General features: G+C 39.6%; 1 protein-coding gene and 1 pseudogene across 1 annotated transcript in view; both read left to right on the plus strand.

Annotated features, from left to right (window-relative positions):
* Window positions 1–12,083, plus strand: part of LOC101584922 (vomeronasal type-2 receptor 116-like) — a 35,759-nt gene that overhangs the window by 3,173 nt on the left and 20,503 nt on the right. The window contains exons 3-4 of the mRNA XM_023707208.1: window positions 9,416–9,643; window positions 9,915–10,038. Of these exons, the coding sequence (XP_023562976.1) occupies window positions 9,416–9,643; window positions 9,915–10,038 (352 nt within the window). The remainder of the gene's footprint in view (window positions 1–9,415; window positions 9,644–9,914; window positions 10,039–12,083) is intronic.
* Window positions 6,323–6,803, plus strand: LOC101570654 (annotated as a pseudogene).

Raw genomic sequence — 12,083 nt, forward strand, 5'->3', positions numbered from 1 at the left:
GTAGCTTAGCTCACAGGTATCAGTATATATAGTTACTGATAAAGATTCTCAGGGTGAGATTCTTTCCAATTAACTGCTAGATGAAAAATCTTTTGGAAATTCTCAGGATCATTGCCTTGCCCATCTTCTACATATAACTGTATGGCTTGACTTATTCATGTTTCCTAGCTCTTCTCCTTTCCCTCTTTTGATTAGTTAGTCCTTGAGATCCTGCTTTCCTTTTACTTATATTATACCGTTCTATTTGTATTTCTTCTTTTGAGTTCTTATGTACTTTTAATTTTTAAAAAGAGAATACAATATAGTAATGAAAATAAAAAAATTACAAATGATACAGAATTTTACTGAAGAAAATGTGAATTCCACTGTATTCATTGTATTGTGTAGTGTTGCCTTCATCTTAGTTGTTCAGATTACCACGTATATGAAGACAAACTGGAAAGAGAAAGAATGACAGAAAATGAAAGTCATGAGAAATTGAGAGAGAAAAAGGAAAAAAGAAAAAAGAAGACAAATACTAAACATTAACTGCCTTTTTCTGTATACCAGCAGAAGTCCACAGTACAATTATCCAAACCCTCTTGCTCATATACATAGAAATAGCTTGCTCCTTCACTCTCTCTCTCCTTCTCCTCATTTCAGTAATTCCTTCCTTTCCACAATATCTATTACACCCTTCAGATTTTATTTACTCTTTCAGGTTGTTACACTAAGAAGACAATATGATGTTTGCACATGCAGGTCTGATTTATTCCAGTTAAGAGTGGTTGATAGTTGCATCTAATTACCAATAGAAGCTTGAAATTTATCCTTTTTATAACTGAATAATACTCTGCTGTATAAAAAATACATCTTCTTAAACCATTCCTCCATTGATGGGCATTTGGGTTGCTTGCAAGATTTAGGTGTGACATATTGCACTATTATGGGTGTCCATGAATTGGTGTGGTATGATTTCAGGTCTTCTGAAAACATACTCAGGAGGGGAATATCTGGGTTGAATGGAACTGATTTCCACAGTGGTTGTATGAGTCTGCACTCCCACCAACAGTAGAAAAGGGTTCATTTATCCCCAGAACCCCCTTACCCCCAGCATTTGTTATTGGTTGACTTCTTGACGATTCCCATTCTTTCTGGAGTGAAATGGAATATCAGGTTCTTTTTTTATATTGTATTTGTCACAGGGTCTCAGTACACAGCTCAGACTCCTGGTGATCCTGTTTTCAGCCTCCTCAGTGCTGGGATTACAGACCTGTGTCAACACACCTGAACTTGGTCAATGGCTCAGTGCATTGGGTGGCAGGGCTGGCATGACCATGGGACTGGGCCGTGGTACCAGGGATTGACCCCCATCCCTGTGCTTGCCTAAGTAGGTGCTTAGTCCGCTGAGCTATCTTGCTGGCCCTCCAGTGTTGTTAAATTTGCATTTCTCAAATGATCAATGATATTGAGCATGTTTTCATTTATTTATTCGCCATTTGTATTTCTTCATGTGAGAAGTATACACTCATCTTAGATGCCCAGCTTGGATTGGGTCTTTGAATTTTGTGGACCTGATATGTTTTAATTCTTTTTGTATTCTAGATAGAAGGCCTTTGTCTGAGGAGAGTCAGCTATTATTTTTTCCCCAATTCATGGGTTTTCTCTATTTTTTCAGAGATTTCTTTTGAAGCTCAGAAACTTTTCAGAAAGATGACAGCCCAATCGTTGATTTTTTTCCTGTATTTTTAGGGAAGGGTCTACAGGGTGTTCAGGGTCTCACTACTAGATTGGACTCATAGTGATCCACCCGTTCACAGCCTCCCAGGTGCTGGGAGGACAGGTGTGCGCCGCCATGCCATCTCAATTGTTGTCTCAGCACACCCCAGAGGTGGGGCCAGCACAGCAGGCCCCTGTACCTGTTTGCAGGCACTTTAATCTGCTGAGCTATTTGGCCAGCCCTGAAAAATTCTGAGAAATAGCACTTCAATTGCATTGACTACTTTTATTTTATTTCAAATTTTTATGTCTTTTTGATTCAGCTTTGGTAGTTCATATGTAGCTAGGAATCCATTCATTTGCTGCATTTTCTACCTTATGAGAATATAAGTCCCCAAATAGGTACAGATGATCTTCTGGATTTTACTGAACATCATGTATGAAGCTGACAAGAATGTGTACTCTGGGCGATTCTGGAAGAAACAGGATTCTGGTGTGTACATGGGGAAACAAAAGAAAACAAGAAAGTATGCGACCGTGAAGCAAATGCTTAGTCTCAGAGATGAGACACTCAAAGAAAAGGATAGATTAAAATCTAAAAAGAGGGCCGGGGAGATGGCTCAGTGGAATAAGCACTTTCCTGGCAAGCACAAGGGCCTGAGTTCAATCCCCAGTTCTGCAAAAAACAAAAGAAATAAAAAAAAAAAAACTTTGGCTTTCTGAGAAAGAGAAGCCATGCAATACTGAAGCTTGTGTGTCTGGTGTATTTCACCTAACACAGTGATGTAAAAAATAAAAAATCTAAAAAGAAAGGAAAGAAAGATCTCAGTGCTCTAAAGGAAAGAGAAGTTTACCAACATTCTTCCTGCTTATTCTTCCAGTATAATGCACAGCTGGGCCCACCCTATCATATCCTGGTTGGTACCAATTTCATCAACTTTTCCATCAAAGCCAAATTGGCTGTGGTACAATGGGTGATGGATTGTCTGTAGGCCAAGTGTATCTCTTGTATAACTGATTGTGTAATGGCAGAAATTGAGAAACTGGGATAGAAGTATTGGGTGACCCTAAGGATTGCCAAGGATCCACATTTGAATAATTACCTTGCACACATAAAGGGACCTATGCAAATGACTGCTTAGTGCAGACAGTAACTCAGCACAAGTGTTACATTGTGCCACGGTTGACCGAGAATCTGGAAGATCCCTGGAGTTCCTATCATGTACGTTTCTAATCACAGATACAACACTGAGCAGATCCCAGATGATTGTGGAGCCCCTCGGTTCTGATTCTTACAAGACAAAGCTCCTCTGTCTTCCTCCGACCAACATTTTGTTTTCAGCTCATTCAGCGTGCTATAGCATGCATTATTCACCTACTTGCTGTATTATCAGCTGAGTATGGTTAAATAAATTCACTTTTGATGTTTTCTGAACAAGAAACAATGTGTTCTTTGATGTGGTGTGGAACACTCTGTACACATCTACTGAGTCCATTTGCTTAAAAGTTGGGTTCAGGCATACTGTTTCACAGTTGATTTTTTGGCTATTTGATCTGTCTATTGTCATAGTGGTGTATTGAGATCCAATACAAGTGTAGTAGTGTTTATCAGACTTTTCATGTCTGTTACTATTTATTTTACACAGTTGGGTGATTTTTGTGTTTGGTGCATCTATATTTTGATTGCTATCTCCTCCTCTTGCATTGTCCCCTTTCTAAGAGTGTAGGTGTTCTTTGTCTCTCTTAATAAGCCTTGGATTGATATCTAATTTGTTTATTTTTTATCTTTTATTTATTTATTTTAAAAATTTTTATTTTCCCCTCATAATTTTATTGATAAGCAAATAGCAATGAGACAGTTTCAAATCAAATCGGTACGACAGTTTCAATAATTAACACACTGCATACATTCTTCCTAGTGGTTAATTGCTGTACAAGATGCGGACATGATATCCTATTTACAAACACCATTAGAACAAATCCCTCTATTCATTAAGAGAATGTAACTGTATATCTATCCTAACCACTTTGAATACACAGATACACAATGGACATTCATCTGTATAGCTACCCCTGATTTTTTCTGGGTTCTTATCACATAGGACATTGTTTTTAATCCTCTGAAACTTTCAGTCTACAAATTTCTTTTTAAAATTACATGGTTCTTGTATGCAGCATATTGTTGGCTCTTGCTTGTTGATCCATTTTGTCAGTTTGTTTTTTAACTGATGATTTGAGACCATTAGCATTGGTATTAATAGCTGATTTATATTGGCTTATCTTTGTCATGTTATATTTCTGTTAGTGGCTTCTTTGCCTCTTCTATTCATTGTTTGCTTTAAGTATTGTATTCATTCTATTGTGATTCATTGAATTTTAATCCTTGTCCTGTTGAACATTGTGGAGTACTGGTACAGATGATTTTCTCCAGGTGTTCTTTGTCATAGAAGTACCTTATTTCTCAAGTTTTGAAAGATAATTCTGTGGGGCACATCATTGTTGGTTGGAGGCTGTTTACTTTCAGGGCTTGAAATACTTTAAGATTTCCTTCACTTGAGTGTTTGTTTTAAGTCTGCTGTGATTCTGGTGGGTTTTCCTTTAGAGGAAATTTATTTCTTTTCTCTTCCAGGCTTTTTTCCCCTCATGTTGAACTTCTGGAGTCTTGGATATTATATGTCTTGATGTAGACTTTTTGATCATGGCTAATTGGATTTCTATTTGCCTCCCTCACTGTATGTAGAAGTCTGTTTCCCTACCCATGAATTTTTCTGCCATGTCTCTTGTGAATGCGTTTTTAAAATGTCATTTTCCCTATTCCTGCTTTTTCATTGACACAGATCAATTTTCTGTTCTTCTGTGCATAATCTCACAGCTGGATTGGTTTCTAAGAGTTCCTTGGTTTTTACTAGATCTTTTCATGATCTCTTAGTGTCAGTCTTCCCTTGTGCAAGTGAGACCATGTCCTCACATTGGCTCCTTCTGGTGCAGTAGAAATGAGAGTCTTTTGGATATCTGTTTGAGTCTGTTTATGGATTCCATTCCTCCCCTATATTGGGCATTAAGGGCTTCCATCACTTTCCTAAACTCCTCCATTTAAAAAATCTGTATAAATTCAAGAGTCACTGGGCCAGCCAGATAGCTCAGTAGGTTAAGGCATCTGCTTAGGCAGAGCGCAGTGGCTGGAGTTCCATCTCTGGTGTGCTGTGCAGTCCCCGCCCCTGGGGCATGCTGAGATGGTGATTGAGATTGGCATGCACCTGTAATCCCAGTGCTTGGGAGGCTGAACACAGGAGAACCACTTCAAATCTGATCTGCATAGTGAGAAACTGTAGGTCTTGTCCTAAATACATAAAAAAGAGTCACTAAGTACATCTTTCATGATGATCACCGTGTCAACAATTATCTGAGACATTATTTCTGCTTTGAGTTTTTCCTAGAGCCTTTTAAATTTTCTTTGTTACTCCCCCTGTTTCCATTTCAAAGAATCCAGGGGCATGGATTTCAGACTGTTCCACTTCATTGCTCCCTTTCTATTTTTTAGTTTAATTCCTGGGTTAATGCTTATAAATTGCCTATGGTGAGTAGTTTTATTGGTAGTATTTGTAATCCTTACAGAATGATTACTTCTTGGCATTGTTTCCAGGTCTAGCTGGTTTTTGGGTCTGAGTCCATTGGAAGATTCTGCCTCTTCAATTTATTGCAGATGAGAAGTTGCTGACTGCTTGGCCCATCCCCCAGTTCTTTGGCACTGGCACACAGTACTTCCTATGACCTTTAGGCAATCTGAGTCCTGGGATATTAGGAGGAACATCTGCTTAGATCAATGATGTCCTCTTTGCTAAAGTAGTGCAGTTAGCAGTAGTAATAGCATCAAACATGGCCTAGAAAATGACAAACTGAAGTAACCATTAATTTGCCACTTTTAGCCATATGAGCATATTTGTGGTTATAGAACAAAATCTAACATGAATAGGAAAATTGTATGCAGTAAATGGGCCCTCAGTGTGGCAATTTTTCTCTCAGGGGAAAAATTCTAGAACTGGTTGGGGGAAAAAGTAGAAAAAGGAAGGATATAGGGATTAGAAGCAAGAATGGAAGGATTGGTGAGACAGCTCATTGGTGTAAGTGCCTGCCTGACAAGCACAAGGACCAGGGTTAAATCCCTGGTACTGCATGCCCCAACATCCCATGGACTCTGGGCGAGCCATCCTGGCCATTGAATCCAAGCATGGTAGTGTACGCTTGCAATCCCAGCACTAGGGTGACTGATACAGGAGGATAACTACTAGTCTGAGCTGCATAGTGAGACCCTGTATCAAATAAGTAAGTAAGTAAATAAATAAAACCTTAAAAAATACAAGGAAGCAAGACTAGAACACAAATGAGGGTCGCACAAACTTTGTTGGACTTGGACTGTGATGTAGATCAGCAGCTCAGTGCCTTCCTCGCAAGCTCAAGAGCCTGAGCTCAAGTCCTGGTACAAATAAGAACTTTGGGAAACTGGGGCAGGAGACAGTCACAAAAAGGAGCATAATGAAATGAAACAAAAAACAATTAAACAACATCCACAAAAACTAGAAAATTGGTTCAAACATAAAAATAATAAACAGTGAAGAAAAGCAAGATGGCAGCTATCCTGAGGCTGAGTGTCCTCCGTGGAGCCCAGGGATCCCAAGGCCTGTGTCTTCGAACTCCAGTGGTAAAACCTGCTCATGTTTCAGCATTTCTCCAAGACCGACTATCCCCAGGATGGTGTGGAGCCCAGCAATTCACCTGTTGCCAAGCTGCCACGCTGGTTCCAAGGCCGCGTCTGTCCACTGGACTAGTGCAAGAGCAGTCAGTGTTTTGCTCCTGGGCCTGCTTCCTGCTGCATATTTGAATCCTTGCTCTGCAATGGACTACTCCCTGGCTGCAGCCCTCACTCTCCACAGTCACTGGGGCCTCGGACAAGTTGTGACGTACTATGTTCATGGAGCTGTGCCCCAGAAAGCTGCCAAGGCAGGCCTTTTGGCACTCTCAGCTTTAACTTTTGCTGGGCTTTATTACTTCAACTACCATGACGTGGGCATTTGCAAAGCTGTTGCCATGCTGTGGAAGCTCTGATCTTCTGGACTTACTAGTTTAAGGATTGATTGTGTACCTCTTTGCCTCTACTCTGTCATGCTATTCAGCTCACAGTAAGCAAAAAGTAACGGATAAGTTCATCGGGCCTTGTGAGATGGTCATTTGTAGCATTTAAAGTCAAGGAAAATGTTTGAGAGAAATTATATCCAAGAAACAGTAAGACTGAGTTCTGTGTTTTAGTGAGTTAATGGGTCTGCCTCCCAACACTCAAGACTCAGTATAATTAAACATTACATATGAGCTTTTGCCTTTTAATTTATCTTTTAAAGAAAATTCAGCTTTATTACTGTCAATTTATGGCCATACTTTTATATTTTTCCTGGGAGTAATACATGACTGTACTTTCACATTTTTCTTGGGAATAATAGACAAAGGGAAATCCGTGAGTAACTACTTTTCAGAAAATCAGATAGTGTTTAATCTTTGGAAATGTCCCTGCCTGTTCAATTGGTACCAGATAATGATAATTACTCTGCACCCTATAGAGACTTTGAAATTAGGAAATGCTGGTATTTCATAATACAGATTTCTGAATCCTCTGAAGAAAAGCTTGGAGAGCTTCTGAATTTAGGGAAGAGATCTTCTTGCAGATGAATCAGAATACTTCCGATTCCAAATTCATTCTCAAAAGCATTTTGTTTGGTCTAGAATGATTGGGCCACAAGTGTAAAATTGTAAGCAATAAATTACTTTCCCTTTCTGGGAATTGCTAATGAGAAAGTGTATTCTGTAAAAAGAAACATTTTTTTTTAAAAATAAAAGGTTGTATAATAAAAAAAAAACACCCAGTGAAGCAAAAAGAAAGGAGAACAAAACAAGAAGAGGCAGAGGAAAAAAAGAAAGAAAACTCGGACAAGATGTCTACTTTCTCTGTAGTAACTGAGAGTCAGCGTGGAAATAGAGTCCAGATTCACACTGATGAATCCTACCAAGCCAGCTATAGTTTTAAGGTGGGTTGGTGGGCACCAACAGCAATCCTGCGTCTTTAATTTCCCCGAGTTCCTGCTGGCTTTTGGCCATTAGCCTGGAAGCAGATCCATTCAGCCTGCAGGAGCTAACATGACTTCTGCAGGTTTGAACTCAGCTTCAGGTGATGAGATTGAGCTAGAAAATTTTCTGAATTCTGAGTTCAGTTGGCCCCTCTCCTAGATGGCTTCTGGCCAATGGCCCTCTCATATGGGCTGTCCAACCTGAAAAAACTCAGTAGCCACTGCATACTGCTGTGTCATTGCTTCACAGTACAATGGAGAGACACTGCTCCCCTGTGAATCTCTCTATGGAGGCCTCTGGGTTGCCAACAGTCCCTGTGGGTCTGCAGGCTTGAGCCCCCCTCCTGTGCAGGGAGACCAGGGTCTGGGTGAAAGTGTCCCCTGCAGCATCATTTTTCTTGCTTGATGTCTCTCTCTTCACTGTCCCCAGGGGCTTCAGTGCTGGCCCCACATCCTTCCTGGGTCCCAAGACCTAACTTCCCTCCTTCATTCAGATCACACTATTCACAGCTGATTCTGACTTCTGTAGCTCACTGAGCCAGGGTTCTCTTAATAAGACCCGGAGTCTTATTCTGGGTCCTTACACAGGGACACACCCAGTTTATTCCTCAGGGCTCACTGGTCCCAACTTGCAACTGCCTTCTGATCTTCCTTTATTGTGTGCCCTCTTCTGAGATACCCACTTGCTTGGCTGTTTCTCCTGTTCAAGATGGAGATCACAAAAGTGGGCAGTGCAATGTGGCTCCCAGGAATGTGCTGACCGCAGCACTCCAATTGCCAGCATGGAGGTCAGCTCTTCCTTTGGGTGTTGGGGCCTGTCTGTGGAGACCGAGTTTTCCAGATCCTGGCAGTGCCAGCAGCACGGGGTATCCCAGACCCACTTATAAATGACACTTGATGCTGTAACTCAGCTCCCTTGCCAGGTTATCTTTCCATACTTGGGTCTTTGCCTGCCCCCAACACATTTCCAATACCTGTGCCTTGAAGTGTGTGTCTTGCAATTTTTCTAGTAAGTTGTCATGGAATTAGAGGTAGTTTCCTTGTTGAGGTTATTTTCTCCTTCTGTGCAGAAATTGTCGACAAGGGAAAGGAGTCACTGCCAAAGGGTAAAGAAAAACAAGTGCAGAACCTTGATTTAATGAGAAAAAATGAGTCTTTCCATTGAAATGTTTAAAAAAGAAAATATAAAACATGTATTTGTGTATCAAATGGTCTAAGCATCACAGTGCATGCATTCGATAAAATGCCACATTTAATTTTTAAGCTCCATTTGTTATTGAAAGTTTTATTTAAAGGTATGGCATCTAGGAACAGTGAGAAACATTGAGTTTGGAAAGTTTTGCCTTCACAGTTGAGTTTTTGTAACATGAATGTACACTGCCTATTTAGGTGGAGTTAGCTATTTTCTCTCGAACAGGACTGATACTTTGGGATCATTATGATACAGTAGTGCACTGTAGGTTTTATCTGTTCTACTTCACTGGATGATTCTGTCCAAATATCAACAGGAAACAAGGAAGAAAGTTATTGGCAGGCTTTTCCTCGGTCAGCTTTTCTGTCTTATCTCTGAGATCCACTTCACTGGAGCATGATGTGTCTTTCAGCTGCATCCCTTTCTGAGGAGCATCCAGTTTAACAATCCTACTGGAGACAATGTGAATTTGGATAAGAAAATAAAACTGAACACAAAGTATGACATTCTCAACTTTTGGAATTTTCCAGAAGGCCTAAGACTGAAGGTGAAAGTAGGAGAGTTTTCCTCTCATGTACCACAAGGTCAACAATTGTCTTTGTCTCAGGAGGTGATACAGTGGGCAATGGGCAAGACAGAGGTATGTTGGATCTGCTCAAAATGTGTTTCAGTAAATGTAAACAGCTAAAAGTTAGTTGTGGGATTTGTGGTCTCTTCTTTGTCAGGGAATGGTCACATGGGCACAGGTAAGTATTCTTTTAAGGGAGAGAATGCTCTAATTTACCCACCATCCTGATGACCAGAAAAGAAACATTTATGCCCCCGTACTTTTATAAACATATAGAGTGTTTTCACTTTAGTTCTGCAAGATTCGGGAAAGTAGTTATGAACATGTGTCTGATTTCTCTCAGACTCCCCGCTCGGTGTGCACTGAGAGCTGCAGTTCTGGGTTTAGGAAAAGCCCTCAGGAGGGAAAGCCTGCCTGCTGCTTTGATTGTACGCCTTGTCCAGAGAATGAGATCACCAATGACACAGGTACAAGTGGGGCTGATGGGCAAATTGTTCATCTCTATCTTGTGTCTCCCCATCATGCTGAGATGAAGAATAATTTTTGAAGGGCAAAAGCATATTTTTCCTTCAGTTCAACATTTCTTTTATGCACCTAATTCAATTGCACCTTGCCAAACACTCCATGTCCCCTTTCATTTCTTTTATTGTCTTCTTTGTGCTTGGCTTTTGCTTTCCTTGGCATGAACCTAGAGTTGCGAACCCAGTGAGCTACATCCCTAGTCCTTTTTAGTCTGTTCCCTTGAGATAGCATCTGATTAAGCTGCCCAAGCCAGCCTCCAATGTGTGACTCTCTTGCTTCATCTTCCTCAGTAGCAAGGCTTGCAGGTGTGCAACATGGCACCTGGCTTTTTGATTTCTTTTTCTCAGTCCAGTGAATCAAAAATATTCTTAAGGAAACTCCTTTATTTCGTCCTACAATTTTTAATTTCTTTCTCCATCATTAAATATAACCAAGGGTGACTAGGTTCCAACACTTTATCTCTTTAAAAAATGCTATTAGCTAACACAGAAGAAAAGAATTCAGCACCTCCCCCCTTATCCATTGCCTGGCTACGTTCTTGACATCACACATTTGCACTGAGGGTGTCTTTGGTCGAAGAGGTAGATCTGATTGTGGAGTGAAGCACGTGCTTATTCCCAGTTTGAGCTCAGTAACTAGCATACAGTAGTAACATATAATTACTTCAGTATATATTCTTTAATTCTGATTCAGGATAAAGTGTGTTAGTATACATGGCCATTGTTCATCTATAGAGAACACTGTTCCGACAACATCAATTTCTTCTTACTTACGGCTTGAGAAAAGTACTCCTTAGTAAAGTGCAGTTGATAGAGGAGATTAACATGGGAAGAATAAAATATTGTAATTAAGCACATTATGGATCATATCTTGTTTGCTGAAGTTAACAAAGAAAAAATATAAATTTTATAAATTTATATATTTAAAGAGAATAAGCACAAAAAGATACAGAATTTTAAAGTAAGATGATCAGAAATTAACAATGGTTATCAAATTCATATTGTTCTTTTCAAAGTAGTTGCTCAGATTACAAGAAATAGGTGCACAGAATTTATCAAACAATATAAGCACTACTGTGCCTTTCTTTTTTTCTTTTCTTAAATAATTTTACTGAGAAACAAATAGCAAGGAGATAGTTTCAAAACCGATCAGTAAGACAGTTTCAATAATTAATACATTGCACATTATTGTCTTCATAGTGGTTATTCACAGTACAAGATGCAGACATGATATCCTGTACACAAACACTATTAGTACAGATCTTTCTATTCACTGAATTAAGAGAAAGTAGTTGTATATCTATCCTAACTACTTTGAATAAACAGATACAAAATGGTCCTTCATTTGTATCCCCTTTTTTGTCTAGTTTTATCAGAGAAGGGTATTCCATTGTCATTTAAATATTGTAAGTGCATGAATTCAGCAAAATAATCCAATATAGTACAGTAGTCCATAATAGCAATGGGTTATCCATAGGATTGGCAATGTCAGAAGTTGTTGAGTTGAGCCTTTTACAACTCAGTCTATTAAAATGACTTTACTTTTTATACTTTGGTTATATACTTTTCTGCTGGATGGTTAAGACCAAGATAAAGCAAGACATATACAATAAGAAATGTAACTTTTGTATCTGCCAAGGTCAGTCAAATCCTCTCAGGATTTAGCCTGAAACCCTGTACCACAGTTTGTAGATCCTTTGTGAGTGTCAGCAATGTGGATGAGTCACGGCCATTACTTGACCAATTTGCTCGCTGTGAAAGCCTGAGAGAGTGTTTTCTTTCCATGTGACTCTCCTTAGGCACACTCTACCTCATTGATCACCTTCCTCTGTGGCCCCATAATCTCCTTGATCAGAAAATTTGGGACACAACTGAGTTACATGATGTTACAATACAGGTATAAATTTGATAGTTTATTTATTTTTCTGTATTTTAGGGAAGGGTCTAGAAGGTGTTCAGGGTTGTTCTTTTCAATGAACAAAAAGAAATTA

The sequence above is a fragment of the Octodon degus genome, unplaced genomic scaffold (assembly GCF_000260255.1).
Source record: "Octodon degus isolate 3935 unplaced genomic scaffold, OctDeg1.0 scaffold00282, whole genome shotgun sequence".
Lineage (NCBI taxonomy): Eukaryota > Metazoa > Chordata > Mammalia > Rodentia > Octodontidae > Octodon > Octodon degus.